We start from the raw sequence: 23,089 nt of genomic DNA, 5'->3' as shown, positions 1-23,089 counted from the left end.
TCAATAACCAACAGAAATCAATCTATTGAGGTATGCATGTGCTGTGTGCCTTTATTTTTTTCCCTCCAAAAAATCTCAAATGTAACATATTTAGTATATGTGTGTGTTTACTCTTGAGCAAATACAGGTAACAGACAAAGCTTTATTGACACACACTGAGTGTACAACACATTAGGGAACACCTTCCTAATATTGAATTGCACCCCCTTTAGCCCTCAGAACAGCCTCAATTCGTTGGGGCATGGACTCTACAAGGTTTCGAAAGCATTTCACAGGGTTCCTGACCCATGTTGACACCAATGCTTCCCACAGTTGTGTTAAGTTTGCTGGATGTCCTTTGGGTGGTGGACCATTCTTGATACACACGGGAAACTGTCGAGTGTGAAAAACCCAGAACACGCTAACCATTCAAAGGCACTTAAATAATTTGTCTTGCCCATTCACCCTCTGAATGGCACACACACACACAATCCTTGTCTCAACTATCTCAATGCTTAAAAATCCTTCTTTAACATGTCACCTCCCCTTCATCTACAATGATTGAAGTGGATTCAACAAGTTACGTAAGGGATCATTGCTTTCACCTGGTCAGTCTACAGTATGTCATGGAAAGAGCAGGTGTTCCAAATCTTTTGTAAATCAAAATCAAATCACATTTATTTATTCATATAGCCCTTCTTACATCAGCTGATATCTCAAAGTGCTGTACAGAAACCCAGCCTGAAACCCCAAACAGCAAGCAATGCAGGTGTAGAAGCACGGTGGGCTAGGAAAGACTCCCTAAAAAGGCCAAAACCTAGGAAGAAACCTAGAGAGGAACCAGGCTATGAGGGGTGGCCAGTCCTCTTCTAGCTGTGCCGGGTGGAGATTATAACAGAACATGGCTAAGATGTTCAAATGTTCATAAATGACCAGCATGGTCAAATAATAAAAATCACAGTAGTTGTCGAGGGTGCAACAAGTCAGCACCTCAGGAGTAAATGTCAGTTGGCTTTTCATAGCCGATCATTAAGAGTATCTCTACCACTCCTGCTGTCTCTAGAGAGTTGAAAACAGCAGGTCTGGGACATGTAGCACGTCCGGTGAAAAGGTCAGGGTTCCATAGCCGCAGGCAGATCAGTTGAAACTGGAGCAGCAGCACGGCCAGGTGGACTGGGGACAGCAAGGAGTCATCATGCCAGGTAGTCCTGAGGCATGGTCCTAGGGCTCAGGTCCTCCGAGAGAGAGAAAGAAAGAGAGAAAGAGAGAATTAGAGAGAACATACTTAATTCACACAGGACACCGGATAAGACAGAATAAATACTCCAGATATAACAGACTGACCCTAGCCCCTCGACACATAAACTACTGCAGCATAAATACTGGAGGCTGAGACAGGAGGGGTCAGGAGACACTGTGGCCCCATCTGATGATACCCTCAGTCAGGGCCCAACAGGCAGGATATAACCCCACCCACTTTGCCAAAGCACAGCCCCCACACCACTAGAGGGACATCATCAACCACCAACTTACCATCCTGAGACAAGGCCGAGTATAGCCCACAAAGATCTTCACCACAGCACAACCCAAGGGGGGGCGCCAACCCAGACAGGAAGACCATGTCAGCAACTCAACCCACTCAAGTGATGCACCCCTCCTAGGGAAGGCATGGAAAATCACCAGTAAGCCAGTGCCCCTGTAATAGGGATAGAGGCAGAGAATCCCAGTGGAGAGAGGGGAACCGGCCAGGCAGAGACAGCAAGGGCGGTTCATTGCTCCAGAGCCTTTCCGTTCACCTTCACACTCCTGGGCCAGACTACACTCAATCATATGACCTACTGAAGAGATGAGTCTTCAATAAAGACTTAAAGGTTGAGATCGAGTCTGCGTCTCTCACATGGGTAGGCAGACTATTCCATAAAAATTGAGCTCTATAGGAGAAAGCCCTGCCTCCAGTTGTTTGCTTAGAAATTCTAGGGACAATTAGGAGGCCTGCGTCTTGTGACCGTAGCGTACGTGTCGGTATGTACGGCAGGACCAAATCGGAAAGACAGGTAGGAGCAAGCCCATGTAATGCTTTGTAGGTTAGCAGTAAAACCTTGAAATCAGCCCTTGCTTTGACAGGAAGCCAGTGTAGAGAGGCTAGCACTGGAATAATATGATCAAATATATTGGTTCTAGTCAGGATTCTAGCAGCCGTATTTAGCACTAACTGAAGTTTATTTAGTGCTTTATCTGGGTAGCCGGAAAGTAGAGCATTGCAGTAGTCTAACCTAGAAGTAAAAAAAGCATGGATTCATTTTTCTGCATCATTTTTGGACAGAAAGTTTCTGATTTTTGCAATGTTACGTATATGGAAAAAAGCTGTCCTTGAAACAGTCTTGATATGTTCAAAAGAGAGATCAGGGTCCAGAGTAACGCCGAGGTCCTTCACAGTTTTATTTGAGACGACTCTACAACCATCAAGATTAATTGTCAGATTCAACAGAAGATCTCTTTGTTTCTTGGGACCTAGAACAAGCATCTCTGTTTTGTCCGAGTTTAAAAGTAGAAAGTTTGCAGCCATCCACTTCCTTATGTCTGAAACACAGGCTTCTAGCGAGGGCAATTTTAGGGCTTCACCATGTTTCATTGAAATGTACAGCTGTGTGTCATAGCAGTGAAAGTTAACATTATGTTTTCGAATGACATCCCCAAGATGTAAAATATATTGTGAAAACAATAGTGGTCCTAAAACGGAACCTTGAGGAACACCGAAATTTACAGTTGATTTGTCAGAGGACAAACCATTCAGAGACAAATTGATATCTTTCCGACAGATAAGATCTAAAAAAAGGCCAGAACTTGTCCGTGTAGACCAATTTGAGTTTCCTATCTCTCCAAAAGAATGTGGTGATCGATGGTATCAAAAGCAGCACTAAGGTCTAGGAGCACGAGGACAGATGCAGAGCCTCGGTCTGACGCCATTAAAAGGTCATTTACCACCTTCACAAGTGCAGTCTCAGTGCTATGATGGGGTCTAAAACCAGACTGAAGCATTTCCTATACATTGTTTGTCTTCAGGAAGGCAGTGATTTGCTGCGCAACAGCCTTTTAAAAATTGTTTTGAGAGGAATGGAAGATTCGATATAGGCCGATAGTTTTTTATATTTTCTGGGTCAAGGTTTGATTTTTTCAAGAGAGGCTTTATTACTGCCAGTTTTAGTGAGTTTGGTACACATCCGGTGGATAGAGAGCCGTTTATTTTGTTCAACATAGGAGGGCCAAGCACAGGTAGCAGCTCTTTCAGTAGTTTAGTTGGAATAGGGTGCAGTATGCAGCTTGGAGGTTTAGAGGCCATGATTATTTTCATCATTGTGTCAAGAGATATAGTACTAAAACACTTGAGTGTCTCCCTTGATCCTAGGTCCTGGCAGAGTTGTGCAGACTCAGGACAACTGAGCTTTGGAGGAATACGCGGAAATTTCGGATTGTTGGAAATTGGAAAAATTGGATGAATAGGATGATCTTGCAGCAGTGAGGACTCTTCAATACTGCATGGTACTGTCTTTCCAAGCTAGTCAGAAGACTTCCAGTTTGGTGAGGCACCATTTCCATTCCAATTTTCTGGAAGCTTGCTTCAAAGCTCGGGTATTTTCTGTATACCAGGGAGCTAGTTTCCTTTGACAAATGTTTTGAGTTTTTAGGGGTGCAACTGCATCTAGGGTATTGTGCAAGATTAAATTGAGTTCCTCAGTTAGGTGGTTGACTGATTTTTGTCCTCTGACGGCCTTGGGTAGGCAGAGGGAGTCTGGAAGGGCATCAAGGAATCTTTGGGTTGTCTGAGAATTTATAGCACGACTTTTGATGTTCCTTGGTTGGGGTCTGAGCAGATTATTTGTTGCAATTGCAAATGTAATAAAATGGTGGTCCGATAGTCCATGATTATGAGGAAAAACATTAAGATCCACAACATTTATTCCATGGGACAAAACTAGGTCCAGAGTATGACTGTGACAGTGAGCAGGTCCAGAGACATGTTGAACAAAACCCACTGAGTCGATGATGGCTCCGAAAGCCTTTTGGAGTGGGTCTGTGGACTTTTTCATGTGAATATTAAAGTCTCCAAAAATTAGAATATCATCTGCTATGACTACAAGGTCCGATAGGAATTCAGGGAACTCAGTGAGGAACGCTGTATATGGCCCAGGAGGCCCATAAACAGTAGTTATAAAAAGTATTTGAGTAGATTTCATGACTAGAAGCTCAAAAGATGAAAAAGTCTGGGGTTTTTTGTAAATTGAAATTTGTTATCGTAAATGTTAGCAACACCTCCGCCTTCACGGGATGCACGGGGGATATGGTCACTAGTGTAACCAGGAGGTAAGGCTTCATTTAACACAGTAAATTCATCAGGCTTAAGCCATGTTTCAGTCAGGCTAATCACGTCAAGATTATGATCAGTGATTAGTTCATTGACTATAACTGCCTTTGAAGTGAGGGATCTAACATTAAGTATCCCTATTTTGAGATGTGAGGTATCACGATCTCTTTCAATAATGGGAGGAATGGAGGTCTTTATTCTAGTGAGATTGCTAAGGCGAACACCGCCATGTTTAGTTTTGCCCAACCTAGGTCGAGGCACGGTGTGACGTTAGGCTTGATCGGCCTCAATGGGGATAGCTCAGCTGACTACACTGACTGTGCTAGTGGCAGACTCCACTAAGCTGGCAGGCTGGCTAACAGCCTGCTGCCTGGCCTGCACCCTATTTCATTGTGGAGCTAGGGGAGTTAGAGCCCTGTCTATGTTCGTAGATAAGATGAAAGCACCCATCCAGCTCGGATGGAGTCCGTCACTCCTCAACAGGCCAAGCTTGGTCCTGTTTGTGGGTGAGTCCCAGAAAGAGGGCCAATTATCTACAAATTCTATCTTTTGGGAGGGACAGAAAACAGTTTTCAACCAGCAATTGAGTTGTGAGACTGCTGTAGAGCTCATCACTCCCCCTAACTGGGAGGGGGCCAGAGACAATTACTCGATGCCGACACATCTTTCTAGCTGATTTACACGCTGAAGCTATGTTGTGCTTGGTGACCTCTGACTGTTTCATCCTAACATCGTTGGTGCCGACGTGGATAATCTCTATACTCGCCAGTTTTAGCTTTAGCCAGCACCATCTTCAGATTAGCCTTAACGTCGGCAACCCCACTCAGTGTACACCAGATAGGTGCAATGAAATGTGTTGTTTTTACAGGGTCAACCATAGCATTATGGCACCCCTGGAGCAAATTAGGATTAAGTAGATTGCTCAAGGGCACATCGACAGATTTTTTACCTTGTCTGCTCAAGTATTCAAACTAGCAACCATTCAGTTATTGGCCCAACACTAACCACTAGGCTAACTGCCAAATTAACAGAAACACCAACATAAACTGTCCTAATAGGGCATTGACCCACCATGAGTTAGAACAGCTTCAATGCACCTTGGCATAGATTCTACAAGTGTCTGGAAGTCTACTGGAGGGATGTGACACCATTCTTCCACAAGAAATTCCATTACTTGGTGTTTTGTTGATGCTGATGGAAAATACCATCTCAGGCACCCCTCCAGAACATCCCATAAGTGTTCAGTTGGGTTGAGATCTGATGACTGAGACAGCCATGGCATATGGTTTACCTAATTGTCATGCTCATCAAACCTTTCAGTGACCACTCAGGCCATACGGATGGGGGTGTTGTCATCGTATTGTGGCATAGCCATTGTAGCCAGAATAATGGCCAGACCAGCGTTTTTATACATGACCCTAAGTGTGATGGACGTTAATTGCTTAATTAACTAATGAACCACGCCTGTGTGGAAGCACCTGCTTTCAACATAATTTGTATCCCTCATTTACTCATTATTATCCCATTATTTTGGCAGTTACCTGTACATTGCTCTACAGAAAGGTTAGTGCTCTCCGGGATCCTTGGGACGTCCATATACCTAAACCCTAACCCTAACCATACCTTAACATTAATACCTTAACATTAATCCTAACCTTACCATTTTACATTTAAACTTCAATGTGGTGACTACAGAGTTGGACGTCCCATCAATTTGTTTACAATACTCCACTAGGGGACACTGTAATCATTCTGCTGGAAGCCGGTCATGTTTACGGAAGTACAAGTGACGTGTCAATGTCTACCAAAGCATTGTGGGATCGAAACGGAGCTTGCAATGGTGACGGCTGGAGCCGTGAAACCTACGGCTGAAACGGAGACATATTAACCATATAAGTGGCACTAGTAGCTAGAATTGTGCTAATGATGATCATCTATCACACTAACGTCTAGGCTTTTTGTTGAAGATAAACTTATGCCGTGTCATCGCTTCGATTATGCACACAGACGGATAAGACAAAGCAGAACACTGAAATATTGTATCAATGGACGCTTGTGCGGAGGTCCACAGCGTTTTTGTTTTTTTCGAAGGAGCTGAATAAGTAGGCCGGGGACCAGTATCATAGGACTGCATTTGCATTCCTTATTATTTAAAGCTTTTGATATTTAGATCGAATACATCATCCAAAATGTCGACCAGTACCCCCGAAGCGGTGAAGAAATTACTCGAGAACATGCAGACGGATCTGCGGTCCCTGTCCATGGAATGCAAGAAGAAATTCCCCCCAGTCAAAGAGGTAGATACACATGCCTGTAGCTAACTTTAGCTAGCAATCTCTGTGAGTTATGTGGTGTTGTGATAATGTGCCACCTCACCACTGATGATACATTTTGATGCAATTGCTGATGTTGTCATCAAGTGCATCGAGTGATGCGACGCGACATGTATCAGATTAATAATATTAAGTTGTGACGGCTGCATGAATGTTGTGCCATTGTGTGACGTTAGGCTTGATCGGTAGCATGGCTAATAATGGGACGTGTGTTGTTTTGTGTCTGTCAAGATCACATTTTTTAACATATATTTAATGATTCACAAAATGAGGATGTTTTGTTGCCACTGCATCCAAAACGTTGTGATTGATGGCAGAGTACTTCTCTTCCGGGTTTAACTACTGACATGAACGCTATTATGGTCCTCTACTTCATGTGGCAAAATATACTGAACAAAAATATAAACGCAACATGTAAAGTGTTGATCCCATGTTTCATGAGCTGAAATAAAAGATCACAAAGTTACATACACACAAAAAGCTTCTTTTTCTTATTTTCTGTGCAAATGTATGTCCCTGTTAGTGAACACTTTTCCTTTGCCAGGATAATCCGTCCACTTGACAGGTGTTGCCGATCAAGAAGCTGATTAAACAGCATGATCATTACACAGGTGCACCTTGTGCTGGAGACAATAAAATGCCACTCAAATGTGCAGTTGTCACAACATAATGCCACAGATATCTCAAGTTTTGAGGGAGCGTGCAATAGGCATGCTGACTGCAGGAATGTCCACCAGAGTTGTTACCAGAGAATTGAAGGTTCAATTCTCTACCATAAGCCGTCTCCTCAAATGTTGTTTTAGAGAATATGGCAGTGCATCTAACCGGCCTCACAACCACAAACCATGTGTAACCACGCCCGCTCAGGACCTCCACATCAGGCTTCTTCACCTGCGGGATCGTCTGAGACCAGCTGCCCGGACAGCTGATGAAACTGTGGGCTTGCCCAACTGAAGAATTTCTGCACAAACTGTCAGAAACCGTCTCAGGGAAGCTCATCTACGTGCTCGTCATCTTCAACAGGGTCTTGACCTGACTGCAGTTCGGTGTCGTAACTGACTTCAGTGGACAAATGCTCGCCTTCGATGGCCACTGGCATGCTGGAGAAGAGTGCTCGACACAGATGAAACCCGGTTTCAACTGTACCAGGCAGATGGCGTCGTGTGGGGGAGTAGTTTGCTGATGTCACCTGCACTTTTTCGCATTTTGCCATGGCTAATTCTGTGTTCCATTGCTCAAATATTATTACAAAATCAATGTGCATGTGCCCTGAATGCCCAGTTTAAAAGAATTAAAAAATAATATTATCCCTGACTATCTAGCTTTTATTTGATTGTTAGTTCTCAGATGGTATTATTAAAAAAACTGCAATTTTTGCATGTTTTCTATCTGGTTTTGTTCATTTAAGTTGAGACAAACTGTTTTACCATTCTGAAAATTACCTCTTAGAAGGTCAGTCTAATAATAATTTTCTATACAGAAATACCTTGCAATTTGCTCCAATGACTATAATTTTAGTTTAGATTTTGACATTGAAGCCAATTATCTACTTCCCCAGAGTCGGATGAAAAGGAACAGCTAGCATGCTAACTGTTCCTGTAGACTTCCAGTCATTGAGCTGACGCTAGTTAGAAATGGCTTATGAAACTACCTCTTAACTTCCTATATACTGGAGGCAGAGACATAAAAATGGTATCCACAATCGTATTCGGTTGCAGCTAGCGATATTCGTAAAAAATATTTTTCACATCAAAAAAATCCCAACAAAAATCGCGGACCTGCTGCAGACCACAGTTTGAAAACACCTGGCCTATATGACGGGAATTGCATTCTCCTTTGAACTCAAATGTTTAGGTAAAAGGAGTGAGCCTAAGATAATCTAATTAACTTGTTATTGGCCACTCTTCACTTGCTTTGGAGATTCTGATTGAGGGTCTGTAATATAATCTCTTTAGGACAACATGCTTTCATCTAGATAAAAACAAGGCCTTAATTGTCATGTTTGTATTAGTCATCCCACTAGGACTCCACACCACATTTATGATGTCATGCCAGTGTAGGCCTAGCTGTCAGAGAAATAATGCTGTCTCCACATTTTAAATGACTGCTCTTTTATGTTGAGCCTGTGGGCCTCCACTCTAGACTGAGGTGAGTCAGTCAGTGCTAGGCAGCAGGCTGCCAGGTGTAACTCTGCCTAGCTTTGTGTAAGGGAGTGAAAGACTCGCTACTGCTCTTGGGAAAATACCTCTACAGTAACATTAGCCTACTATTTCTGTCTTTTTGTTTCCTGGCTAGAATCTGGTTTTACTAAGTCTAACCTTTGCTGGGCTTTCTAAGTAGGCTTTCTTTTTACATTTTGATCAACATATCTGAATTATCTTACCTTTCTATGGGAACTGAGAATGTCAGTCGTGCCCTTGACTCTAATATTTTCACTCAGATAGCCAGGTACGAGACACCTCTTTGACCAGTCTCACACACCCCTATCCCATTCATTTACCTCTGACAAACTGCAAGCAGCTGTTTTCTCTACAGTTTATCTGTGTTTAAAAAGGGCTGAGAAGAATCCCATTGATTTTTCTATATCACAGCTTCACGCTCAATTCCTTTCCTTCAAATCTCATGGGAGATTCTCTGTTTGTTGTGCTCTGATCACTTTAGTCTGACAACACACACAGCAGCTCTCTGATGCATTATGGGCGATTCCAGGGTTTTGGATGTTACATTTGCAAGCAAAATCATAACATTTTAATGTCTCACAGAATGGATGAACAAAATATGCATTATGGTTGTTACATGAAATGGAAATGCTTTTTGGGGAGACTGAACATATTAGTGAAAGTCTGAGTTTGTAAGTCTCGGGTCAAAATATGGAGAGCCATTTTCATGCATGTTAACATTAGAAGCCTCCCCCCTATGTTTGTTTTATTCACTGCTTTAGCACACTCCGCCAACCTGGATGTCCTAGCCGTGTCTGAATCCTGGCTTAGGAAGGCCATCAAAAATCCAGAAATTTCCATCCCCAACTATAACATTTTCCGACAAGATAGAACTGCCAAAGGGGGCGGAGTTAGCCTGCAGTGTTCTGTCATACTATCCAGGTCTGTGCCCAAACAATTTGTTTTTCTACTTTTAAAAATCCACCTTTCCAGAAACAAGTCTCTCACCGTTGCCACTTTTTATAGATGCCTTTCAGCCCCCAGCTGTGCCCTGGACACCATATGTGAATTGATCGCCCCCCATCTATCTTCAGAGTTCGTACTGTTAGGTGACCTAAACTGGGACATGCTTAACACCCCGAATGTCCTACAATCTAAGCTAAATACCCTCAATCTCACACAAATGATCAAGGGACCTACCAGGTACAACTCTAAATCTGTCACCATAGGCACCCTCTTAGATATCATCCTGACCAACTTGACCTCTAAATACACCTCTGCTTCAACCAGGATCTCAGCGATCATTGCCTACATGCGTAATGGGTCCGCTGTCAAACGAACACCCCTCATCACTGTCAAACACTCCCTAAAACACTTCAGCGAGCAGGCCTTTCTAACCGACCTGGCCCGGGTATCCTGGCAGGATATTGACCTCATCTCGTCAGTAGAGGATGCCTGGTTGCTCTTCAAAAGTGCTTCCCTCTTCATCTTAAATAACACTGCCCCATTCAAAAAATGTAGAACTAAGAACAGATATAGCCCTTGGTTCTTCCCAGACTTGACTGCCCTTGACCAGCACAAAAACATCCTGTGGCATTCTGCATTAGCATCGAATAGCCCCAGCAATATGTAACTCTTCAGGGAAGTCAGGAACCAATATACTCAGTCAGTTAGGAAAGCTAAGGCTAGCTATATTGCTTCCTGTAGCACTAATTCCAAAAAGTTTTGGGTAACTGTAAAGTCCATGGAGAATAAGAGCACCTCCTCCCAGCTGCCCACTGCACTGAGGATAGAAAACCACCGATAAATCTACAATAATCGATCATTTCAATAAGTATTTTTCCACAGCTGGCCATGCTTTCCACGTGGCTACCCCTACCCCGGCCAACATCTCAGCACCCCCTGCAGCAACTTGCCCAAACCCAATCAGCTGATGTTCTGAAAGAGCTGCAAAATTTGGATCCCTACAAATCAGCTGGACCCTCTCTTTCTAAAATAATTATCAGCCGAAATTGTTGCAAACCCTATTTCTAGCCTATTCAACCTCTTTTGTGTCATCTGAGATCCCCAAAGATTGGAAAGCTGCGGCGGTCATCCCCCTCTTCAAAGGGGGAGACACCTTAGACCCAAACTGTTAAAGACCTATATCCATCCTGCCCTGCCTTTCTAAAATCTTCAAAAGCCAAGTTAATTCACAGATCACCGAACATTTAGAATCCCACCACACCTTCTCCACTATGCAATCTGGTTTCCAAGCTGGTCACGGGTGCACCTCAGCCACACTCAAGGTCCTAAACGATATAACCATCGATAAAAGAAAGTACTGTGCAGCCATCTTCATCGACCTGGCCAAGGCTTTTGACTCTGTCAATCACCACAGACTCAATTGCCTTGGCTTCTCAAATGACTGCCTCGCCTGGTTCACCAACTACTTCTCAGAGTTCAGTGTGTCAAATCGGAGGGCCTGTTTTCCTGTTGTCCGGACCTCTGGCAGTCTCTAAGGGGGTGCCACAGGGTTCAATTTTCGGGCCGACTCTTTTCTCTGTGTATATATATCAATGATGTCGCTCTTGCTGCTGGTGATTCTCTGATCCACCTCTGTATACATCTGGCCCTTCTTTGGACACTGTGCTAACAAACCTCCAAACGAGCTTCAACGCCATACAACACTCCTTCCATGGCCTCCAACTGCTCTTAAATGCAAGTAAAACGAAGTGCATGCTCTTTAACCGAATGCTACCCGCACCCTCCCACCCGACTAGCATCAGTAGTCTTGACGGTTCTGACCTAGAATATGTGGACAACTACAAATTCTGAGGTGTCTGGTAAGACTAAACTCTCCTTCCAGACTAACATTAAGAATCTCCAATCCAAAATTAAATCTAGAATCGGCTTCCTATTTCGCAACAAAGCCTCCTTCACTCATGTTGCCAAACATACCCTCTTAAAACTGACTATCCTACCGATCCTTGACTTGGGCGAATGTCATTTTCAAAATAGCCCCCAACACTCTACTTAGACTACATCCAGTTTGCTATCACAGTGCCATCCATTTTGTCACCAAAGCCCCATATACTACCCACCATTGCGACCTCTATGCTCTCGTTGGCTGGCCCTCACTACATATCTGTCGCCAAACCCACTGGCTCCAGGTCATCTGTAAGTCTTTGCTAGTTAAAGTCCCACCTTATCTCAGCTCACTGGTCACCATAGCAACACCCACCTGTAGCATGCGCTCCAGCAGGTATATTGCACTGGTCATCCCCAATGCCAACACTTCCTTTGGCCGCCTTTCCTTCCAGTTCTTTGCTGTCAATGACTGGAACTAATTGCAAAAATCTCTGAAGCTGGAGTCCTATCTCCCTCTAACTTTTATGCATCAGCTGTCAGAGCAGCTTACCAATCACTGTACCTATACACAGCCAATCTGTATTTAGCACACCCGACCACCTCATCCCCATATTATTACTTACCCTCTTGCTCTTTTGCACCCAGTATCTCTACTTGCACATCATCATCTGCACATAAATCACTCCAGTATTAATGCTAAATTGTAATTATTTTCGCCTCTATGGCCTATGTATTGCTTACCTGATTTAATAAGTAACATAAATAAGTGATCAGAGCTTTCACCTGGTCAGTCTGTCATGGAAAGAGTTCTTAATGTTTTGTATACCCTGTGATTGTGCACATATGTATGTATGTATGTATGTATGTATGTATGTGAAAGCAAAAAAAGGTTTTCAGAAATGTTTGCGAACAAATTATTTTTTACAATGACGGCCTACCCCGGATGACGCTGGGCCAATTGGGCGCCGCCCTATGGGTCTCCAAATCACAGTCGGATGTGATAGTCCCTGGTTCAAATCCAGGCTCTAATAACATACAAACAGTCAGAAGTTTACATACACTTAGGTTGGAGTAATTAATTGTGACTAGGGGGCAGTATTTTCATTTTTGGAGAAAAAAAACGTTCCCGTAGTAAACGGGATATTTTGTCAGGACAAGATGCTAGAATATGTATATAATTGACAGCTTAGGATAGAAAACACTCTAAAGTTTCCAAAACTGTAAAAATAGTGTCTGTGAGTATAACACAACTGATGTTGCAGGCGAAAGCCAGAGAAATCCAATCAGGAAGTGACTCATGTTTTGAAAGCGCTGCGTTCCAATGCGTCCCTATTGAGCAGTGAATGGGCTATCAACCAGATTACTCTTTCTCCGTATTCCCCAAGGTGTCTACAGCATTGTGACGTAGTTTTACGCATTTATGTTGAAGAATACCCGTAAGCGGCTATATTGCGCAAGTGGTCACCTGATGCCCCCAGAGAGATTCTTGCATAAAATACAGAGGTAGCCATTACTCCAATTGGTCCTACTGAAAAACAAATTGTCCCGATGGATATATTATCGAATAGATATTTGAAAAACACCTTGAGGATTGATTATAAACAACGTTTGCCATGTTTCTGTCGATATTATGGAGCTAATTTGGAATATTTTTTGCCGTTTTCGTGACTGCAATTTCCGGGCGATTTCTCAGCCAAACGTGAAGAACAAACGGAGCTATTTTGCCTACAAAAATGATCTTTTTGGAAAAAAGGAACATTTGCTATCTAACTGGGAGTCTCGTGAGTGAAAACATCCAAAGCTCATCAAAGGTAAACTATTTAATTTGATTGCTTTTCTGATTTCTGTGACCAAGATACCTGCTGCTAGCTGGACAAAATGCTATGCTAGGCTATCGATAAACTTACACAAATGCTTGTCTAGCTTTGGCTGTAATTTTGAAAGTCTGAGATGACAGGGTGATTAACAAAAGGCTAAGCTGTGTCTCAATATATTTCATTTGTGATTTTCATGAATAGGAATATTTTCTAGGAATATTTATGTCCGTTGCGTTATGCTAATTAGTGTCAGGCGACGATTACGCTCCCGGACCCGGGATGGGGAGTCACTAGAGGTTAAAACTCGTTTTTCAGAACTCCACAACTTTCTTGTTAACAAACTATAGTTTTGGCAAGTCGGTTAGGACATCTACTTTGTGCATGACCTTTAATTTTCCAACAATTGTTTACAGACAGATAATTTCACTGTATCACAATTCCAGTGGGTCAGAAGTTTATATACACTAAGTTGACTGTGCCTTTAAACAGCTTGGAAAATTCCAGAAAGGGATGTCATGGCCTTAGAAGCTTCTGATTGACTCAAAATTATGTCAATTAGCCTATTGGAGGTGTACCTGTGGTTGTATTTCAAGGCCTACCTTCAAACTCAGTGCCTCTTTGCTTGCCCTACTCTTCTACATTTGCACACACTGTACATAGATCTTTCTACTTTTTGTTTATTTTGTGTTATTGACTGTACATTTGTTCATGTGTAACTCTGTTGTTTTTGTCACACTGCGGTGCTTTATCTCAGCCAGGTTGCAGTTGTAAATGAGAACTTGTTCTCAACTGGCCTACCTGGTTTAAAAAAGGTGAAATTAAAAAGGAAAGGGTTGGCTGAACACAAAAACAATAATTTTGAAGAGAGTAATTTCCATTATTACTTTAGAGTGCAAAAATGGCAGTTATGGATGTTAGACATTCAAATCTTAATCAAAATATATCGTAACACATTTGTTGTCATTTAACTTAACAATTTTTTACGTTTCACGTATCAAATGTTATTGGTTAGATGTACGGGATACACATCGTATACACTGTCCAGTGAAATGCTTGCTTGCTTGCAGGTTCCTTCTCAATAATGCAACAACAATAAGAAAATATAAGAATATGAACATAAAGTAAATGGCTCGATAGAATATAATAATAATTTTAGTATAATACAGGAAGGCACAATTTATAGTCCAATATTTACATGTTTTGAGAAGGGGGGGGGGGGGGGGGATTAGGAGCAAGTGTTTAAAATGTGCAGTATTTAGTCATCATAATAGGAGTCTAGTTTCTGTGTGCTAAGGTTTGGAGAGTCGGTGTAGGTGGTCAGTCCAGTTTAAGTGTTCAGCAGGTTGATGGCTTGTAGATAGATCTGTGTCTATCGATTTGGTAAGGGAGTGAACAGATTGTGGCTGGGGTGTGTGGCGTCCTTGATGATCCTGCGGGGCTTCCTCTCGCGCAGTTTTGAGTCCTTAGTGTTCATAACTAACACTGGGGAACAGCTGTGAGTGGAAAACCAATCTCTGTGGGCCCTTTCTGAAAGCCATGAAATTGTCCCAAAAGCACTTTTTGAGTTTTGGCATCGTGCTCTGTAACTCCAACATATAGCCTAGACAAGGGATAAGGAACTCTATCCTTGGGGGCCGGAGTGGTGTCCTCCCCCCATCCCTAGCAAACGCAGCTGATTTTCAATGAATTGCATTCTAAACTGAAGATGATGATTATTGGAGTCAGGTGTGTTAGTTGGGGTTGAGGCAAAAGACACCAATCAGGCTCCTGAAGACTGGAGATGCCCATCCCTGATATAGACCTTAAGGATCATTATAACAGGGTTCCGTTTGTAAAATGACAGACCTTTTATTAGTGGATGCTCAGGGTTGACTTTCCCACGGAATTGCCCTTACACTGCAGTGTCTGTCGACTGTCTGGGGAAACGTGGCATCTCCAGGAACACCGCAGTATTAATGAAAAGGGTTGTGCAGCCTCCTCCTTTACACCCCCGCCTGTACGGCTGAATGTGTCACGAAGACTTCATACAGTCGGACAAAATAACACGCAGAAGAGTTAGAACCTTGAAGATCCAACGCAGCCGTTTTCATCTCAAATATCAAATCATTTCTGGGTAACATTTTTAAGTACCTTGCTGTGATCAATTAAAATAGTTCAATAGAAACAAATAGCTTCTTAGCAAAGAGCAATTTCTCAAGCAACAATGTTGCGAGGACTGTCTGGGAGTGGTCTGAGTGAGGAAACTGAGCTTGATGTTGTTGGCAGAGACGTTTGTAATTTACTGTCTGGTGATGTCACCAGGCAGGCCAAAACTCCCATCACACCAAAACAGTCTCTTCAAACAGCTTTCACACTAAAAGGGCATTATAATTTGACAGTATTATTCCAACCTTGTGGTGTAGAAATGTATATAAAACACAATATAGTTTTTGACTGCACTGGGACTTTAGGAAGAACTGACCAATGGTGAGACTATTGGATTAATTGAGGCTATACAGCAGCAGAACCAATGCTAAAATCTGCAGCGTGTTTCTCTTTCCGCATGTTCTCAGACCATCTATGAGCGGCTGAGCTAATGATGCTGGCCTTGGAGGGAAGTGGGGATGGGCATGGGCCGATGTGTTGGACATGGTGGTAGAGCGAGAGGGTAGCCATACAGACTTGCGCTAGTTTGACAAACTTGTAGATGCCATAGGTTCTGTCATGCCATCTAGTTGTGCCAGTCTTGACTGCATCAAATCGATATAAAGAAACTAAGATGGCTAGCTATCTTACCTAGGCTAATTGAGACTGTTTTGCTGCGCTTCTCGTCCTTGTCTACAACTCCTCCATTCAGATTAACCAATAGGGTTGTTCCATGTAATCTGAGAAATTAAACTAATTGATTGCACCCTAATTGGCCATTTTAATTTATTGGAATTATAGCACTTAACAGCCGATTTGAGTAATCCAAATGCGCCCTCTGTATTTGCAGGACATTCACCCCGCTCTCAAACGGCTAAGTAGCTAGCTTCCTGGCTAGAAGGATGACGTGAGAAGGTAGCGTTAAACGGAGCCTGACCTCAGCAGGAACAAAAGAGAGGCTACTAAGTTCTCATCATAAAGGTACTTACAGAGGGTACTTGTGAGACAGACAGTGATGCTGAGGCAGACTGAAATACACTGGATAGAAAAGTATGTGGACATCCCTTCAAATTAGTAGATTTGGTTATTTCAGCCACACCTGTTGCTGACAGGTGTATAAAATCAAGCACATAGCCACACAATCTCCATAGACAAACATTGGCAGTAGAATGGCCTTACTGAAGAGCTCAGTGACTTTCAACGTGGCACCATCATACAATGCCACCTTTCCAACAAGTCAGTTCGTCAAATTTCTGCTCTGCTAGAGCTACCCCGGTTAACTGTAAGTGCTGTTATTGTGAAGTGGAAACGTCTAGCAACAACAATGGCTCAGTAGCAATGTCACAGACAATTTTTATTTCGACAAAGCCTTTTCATTGTTGAAGTAGGCAACAAAATAATTCTCAAATGGCAAAATGAATACTCTAGCAAGCATTAAAATACTAACGTCTGTTAGCATATTCAAATATTCAAATAACCGTGCCCATTCCTAGAGGAATGTAATGAGTTTGCATTCAGGCTGGTGCAAAACTTAATGAATAACACTAAAAACATTTAGTGAAGTTAGGTCTACCAGTGTGACCTGGTCCTCCTACCATTTGCCCTCAAGCTGCTTAAACTGTGGATGGACCTTCACAGTGGCTTCATACGCCCTTCTTCACAGTGGCTTCATACGCCCTTCTTCACTGTGGTTTCATACGCCCTTCTTCACAGTGGCTTCATACGCCCTTCTTCACTGTGGCTTCATACGCCCTTCTTCACTGTGGCTTCATACGCCCTTCTTCACTGTGGTTTCATACGCCCTTCTTCACTGTGGTTTCATACGCCCTTCTTCACAGTGGCTTCATACGCCCTTCTTCACAGTGGCTTCATACGCCCTTCTTCACAGTGGCTTCATACGCCCTTCTTCACAGTGGCTTCATACGCCCTTCTTCACAGTGGCTTCATACGCCCTTCTTCACAGTGGCTTCATACGCCCTTCTTCACAGTGGCTTCATACGCCCTTCTTCACTGTGGTTTGCAGAAATAAGTTTGAAACTGTCAGCTTGTAGTTTTTTGGGCTCAGTTGGGGGCAATTCCACGTAAACAGAGTAGTGCTGAGACTAAGATTTTATGTCAAACCAAAATCTTAACAAACCCTTCTAACTCTATGCACATGAACTGAACAATTTCCACAGAAAATCTTAGTTGAAGAACTGTGTAGATGCTAAGTTACCAAACGGTAGATTGCTTTTTCGAAAGATTGCCATAGATTTTCTGTTCATTTCTGAAGATTACGGTAATTTTGGTCAATTACGGGCAGCTTTGCAACCCTACTCTCTCTCCTTTGAAATCCCAGCAATCTGCTTCTGATTCAAGGCTCTCTGACTTGCTTAGTTATGTGACTGGTTGAAATCTCTGTGTGGTTCAATGCTCTTGATCTTCCTACAAGGTTTCAGCGGGAGGCAGTTCATTGTTTGCCTGGATTGCAGAACCCATAGCAAGTTTATTATTAAACCAGGCATGTTAGGCCACAACCTCATTGTTAGAACTTTTTGTAATCGAGCACATTGTCCCCTGTCAACTGCAGTAACTTCATTAGCCAAGGTAACAAGACTAACGTCATGATGAGGAAGTGTCAGCTCCGCAACAGCTGCCCCCCCCATCAACAACACCTATAATAAGAACCCGTTTACCCTTTTCCCCCCTCAACACGGACTTTATTGTCCTTTTCTGGAGGCCTAACCACAGAGTTAATGTTCTCAACAACAAAAAACTGTCACCTGCCTGCCTGCTTCCCATTTTGAATATGAGCCACAGCCAATTGAACTTTATTTTCATTCACATCGTAGCATCGATATCTATATATCAGTCTTGGCAAGCTTTCAACGGGTCTACACCAGAAGTAGCGGAATGAATATTGGAGAAAGTTCCTCATCCCCTTCGTTCCCAATGAGAACGAAGGGGATGAGGGAGACTTACATTTGTCCAGGTGAACTTTAATTGGCGGTGTGGCGTGGTGATCGGACCTTAAGTTCGCCACAGTTTGGCTCGGTTCACCCTCTGAAGTATTAAGGCCCTGTTGCCTGGTAACCAAGGTTTTCAAAAGGTTGCGTCCTGTCCTGTTGATTCTCGTCTTCTTCCGTGCGTCCTTGTGGCAGTTTAAATGAAATGGGAAGTGATGTTACTGTATAGAAGGTAGGAGAGGTCAAACACTGCAGCGTAGCGCAGTACAGCAGCCACGGTCAGATAGTTTCTCACGCTCTGTCTTCCTAAGTGGTTTAACATCCTATGAATAGGGGTTGACTGGTTATTGTCGTTATTCATATCAAATGAATGACATGCTGAGGTGTTGCACACTGTTCGCAAGCTAGGCCTTTTGTGGTCACGTTACCTGGACGAAACCCTTGCTTCAGCTATGCATGTTTGAGTATGGAAGAGAGGCAGTGACTAGAACAGGATGTTTTGTCTTCACTTGGAACACCAATCCAATCTTCTTCTTTTTTCAATTTAACTTGGGACTAGAATTGTGAGCAGTTGCCAAGAAACAATGTCGAAACACTTCTTTCTGGCAAATGTGTCACTTGACGTCATTTCAATTCTGATTATTAAATGTAGGGAGTCTGTGAATAGTCCTTTGTTTATGGGTGTGACATTTTCGTGGTCGGGTCAGCCTATGAAATATTGGACACTGACAGTATGTTTATGTAGGCTATAAGCCCAGTCCGTATCACGGTGCATAGGCAATTGTTAATGATCTGCTTGCTGTTGTGGTTGGTTTAGGGATGGGAAGAAAAGAACAAGGCAAGAGAAGCACGGAAAAAGAGCGGTGGAGAACGAGGGGGCGACGTTGGAGAGAGGGAGAATATCTTGACAGCTGCAGTTGCTGTAGAGAGATAAAGAGGCCTCTGTTGACTGCTGAAAGCACAGCATACATTCCCTCTCTCCTCCTCTCTCTCCTCTCCCTCCTCCTCTCTCTCCTCTCCCTCCTCCTCTCTCTCCTCTCCCCTTCTCTCTCTCCTCTCCCCTTCTCTCTCTCCCCTTCTCTCTCTCCCCTTCTCTCTCTCCCCTTCTCTCCTTCTCTCTAGAGGCGTTGCTACAGATCCTGGTTCGATTTCAGGCTGTATCACAACCGGCCTGAGATTGGGAGTCCCATAGACCCAGCGCAATTGGCCCAGCGCTGTTAGGGTTTGGCCGTCATTGTGAATAAGTATTTGTTCTTAACTGTCTTGCCTAGTTAAATACAATTACATAAATAAAACATGTCAGGCAGGACAGCTCCACAAAAGAGAAATCAATATGGTTCCCCCTCTGTCTCCTCTCAGGTAAAGGGATTTACTCAAGGTTAACTGCTTCCAGACCTCAATGTTTCTGGCCACGCTTGTGTTCTCTGTCCTCTGTGTTCTCTCTCTGAGGATCATTAATAAGGACGAGGAGATGTCTACCTCGGGTGTAACGGTGGAGGTGGTAACGCATTGTCAGCGGTCTCGTCATAAGGAACGTATAAGTAAATGTAATCTTAATGGGCCTCTTATCTGTGATTTCCTACAGGCTGCTGAGTCCGGGATCGTCAAGATCAAGACCATCGCCGCGAGGAACACCGACATCTTGGCGTGTAAGTGAAGGAGGGAGGGACATCCATAAATACCTTGTGTACGTTTGTGCGAGAGAGATGTTTTTGCTGAACCAGTTATCCACGTACAGATCGGTGATTAGGCCTAATTCAAACAAGCGAAGCATGCGCTCCAAAAGAGATGCCCAAGGTGTGGTTGTGTTCTACAACAGCTGCCTGATTTGATGTGTGAACTGTGCCCGTGTATCGTCTCCCCCTTAGCCCTGAAGGAGAACAGCTCGGAGGTGGTCCAGCCGTTCCTGATGGGCTGTGGCACCAAGGAGCCCAAGATCACCCAGCTGTGTCTGGCTGCTGTCCAGAGACTCATGACCCACGAGGTGGTGTCTGAGGTGAGGAACACAGGACCACTATGGGGCTAATCATCCCAACTTCCGATGTTTCACTTAGTCATGTGTTGATGTCCTTGGGAGACTAAGGGGATGTTTTAGGCTCGCCCCTAACGCTTTTATAATCACTTTGATTGATAATCCATTAGAATTGCATTATCAATGTGTGTACCGTGGTGATTGAGAAGGATGAATTATTTAGGAGGGAAATGGTCCTAGCTGATGTCAAACCTGCTGTGACTAGTATATTTTTAAGCCCAGTGAAATGCACACTGTGCTAAATGCCGGGACAGTTGAAAGTGGTGGTGTGCTCTCTTGTTCCTGCATGGTCGCTGCTACACAATAGACATTCTACGTTCTCATTCTAAGCCCGGTGAACAGTGCTTTGGTCTGGATGAAGGCCTGCGTTTGAAGTCGGGGGCAGGGCGAGCACATTATTCGGACCCTGGGCTTATACCACTTTAAATACCACCGACTCTAACTGAGAGGGTGGGTTTTCTACTTTTTGCTTCACACTGCATTGCAAAGCCTCGTCTCTGTAAAAACACTACCTACACCTCAACATGGAACCCAGGCTATTGTGACTGGCCCCCCCCCCCCGGTTGAGGCCAGTTTACTTGACTTGCCTGGTGTTATCAGGGACACCTTGACCGACCGGCTAGCCAGCCAGGCCTACTGTGTGAATAAGAACACCCTGACTGACTGTCTCCCTGCCCGCCTGACTGCCTGTGTTCGCCATGCCTGTCTGGCTGTGTTTACGTGCTATCAGCAGACTCCCTGCCTGGAGCCTTCTGCCACGCTCCAGCACCTCCCCTCTATATATCACTGTCTGTGTGTCTGTAAGCCCAGGGCTTAACTACTAGGACGCACTTTTAAATGGATAGTTGTTGGCTCTCAAGTCTCTATGGGAACAGCTAGCATGTCATTGTGCTAACGCTAGTAGCACTGCACCCCTCTCCCCCTGTTAGTAGCAATGCATCCAAACTCCTCCCCCACCTGCTTCCCCTGCCACCACTGCAGAACAAAAATCTTAGGGGTAACACTGGACACGGGGAAGAGGAACGAAGCTCCTGCAGTATTGATTAAATGTCTTGGTTTTAATGAGTGAAAGGGTGTCAGTTTTGCCTTAGGAAGAAAATGACCTGTCATGGTTCCCGTTTGCTGCCACTTTTGGAGGACAGGTTATTTATTTTCTTCAACTGACTACTTCCCTCAGTTCCACTGGTTTTGTACGAGTTCTGTTGGTTTGTTCTGACCTCAGGATGTGACACAAGGGAAATGGAGTGCCACAGTTGCTGGGTTTGGTGTAATGAAGGTGCGTGCCTCGCCGACCCTGATGTGTTCAGAGCTGGTCCGGTCGGCTGCTCCCCTGTGTGTCTGTGTCTAATTCTCTGTTGATCTGTGTGTACGTGTCTGTGAGCTCTAGTGCTGCTGTCACTTGCTCTGTTCTGTCCCATTCCCTGTTGATTGTGACCGTGACTGTCGCTGCCTCCTTGATGTGCAAGTAGGCTACAAGTGTGTGTTTGTGTGTGTGTGCCTGTGTGTGTTCACCAGGCTGCAGCAGGGAACATCATTAACATGCTGTGGCAGTTGATGGAGAACGGGCTGGAGGAACTGAAGCTGCTGCAGACTGTCCTAGTGCTGCTCACCACCAACACTGTAGTACATGACGAAATACTCTCCAAGGTACCCCGAACTGCACACTGTCTACAAACAGCAAATGTTGTCATGAATGCACACAGTCACACATCATACAAACACCAAATGTTGTCATGAATGCACAAAGTCACACATCATACAAACACGGGTATCTTGCCTCACGTTACATACAGAAGGTTAATATTTTCCCCCACATTGCAGACATTTCATACATTCACAGTCCAGTCAGATCGAACATGCTCTGTCCCACACACGTCTCATATTTGCCCTTGAAATCATGTGCTATTCTAGTTGGTTTCCACGTGCATGTGAATCCAGATGTATGCCTGAGTCAATCTGTCTATGTTCAATTGTCCATACTAACATACCACTTAGAATGTATTCCCCAGTGCATGGCTTGATAGCCTATGTTAGGCTGAATATTGTAACAGAACCTGTCTCCTCTCCCCCCGTTCCCTCCCAGGCCATCGTGCTGTGTTTCCGCCTGCACTTCACCAAGGACAACATCACCAACAATACGGCCGCCGCCACCGTGAGACAGGTCGTCACCGTGGTCTTTGAGAGGATGGTCGCCGAGGACGAGCGCTTCAAAGGTTAGGGTCGGGAGGGCTCATGGGAAATTGAGTTATTCTAGGACTGAACCGTTTCTGTCCTTCTGTATTCTGCATCACACTTTCTCTCTCTTACCCTCCTCCTCCTCCTCCTCTAACTTTGAACCTGTCACAGAGTAAGGGAAGGGAGTTAGTTTCTCCTTAGATTGCCTAAAGCTGCTTATCCGGTGATTTAAGCCTGAGTTCAATGAATACATAATGAGTTTTTGTTTGGCCCTGTCAGATTTCACACTGCTGTCTTCCCACTCTGCATTCT

At 43.9% G+C, this 23,089-nt stretch overlaps 1 protein-coding gene across 7 annotated transcripts in view; it reads left to right on the top strand.

The window, feature by feature from the left end:
- The first annotated feature begins 6,140 nt into the window (after window positions 1-6,140).
- The window catches only part of mon2 (MON2 homolog, regulator of endosome-to-Golgi trafficking), a 50,215-nt gene continuing 33,266 nt past the window's right edge, over window positions 6,141-23,089 (top strand). For 4 of the 7 annotated variants that reach the window (XM_036952541.1, XM_036952531.1, XM_036952538.1 and 1 more), the window contains exons 1-5: window positions 6,142-6,639; window positions 20,156-20,219; window positions 20,439-20,566; window positions 22,118-22,249; window positions 22,686-22,815. In XM_036952541.1, the coding sequence (XP_036808436.1) occupies window positions 6,532-6,639; window positions 20,156-20,219; window positions 20,439-20,566; window positions 22,118-22,249; window positions 22,686-22,815 (562 nt within the window). In that variant the 5' untranslated portion in view covers window positions 6,142-6,531. Of the gene's footprint in view, window positions 6,640-20,155; window positions 20,220-20,438; window positions 20,567-22,117; window positions 22,250-22,685; window positions 22,816-23,089 lie in introns of all 7 variants that reach the window. The other 3 variants (XM_036952533.1, XM_036952536.1, XM_036952543.1) reach the window with 1 other exon arrangement.

The sequence above is a fragment of the Oncorhynchus mykiss genome, chromosome 2 (assembly GCF_013265735.2).
Source record: "Oncorhynchus mykiss isolate Arlee chromosome 2, USDA_OmykA_1.1, whole genome shotgun sequence".
NCBI lineage: Eukaryota > Metazoa > Chordata > Actinopteri > Salmoniformes > Salmonidae > Oncorhynchus > Oncorhynchus mykiss.
Note: the sequence above shows the minus strand (reverse complement) of the source record. Positions and strands in the feature narration are given on the sequence as shown.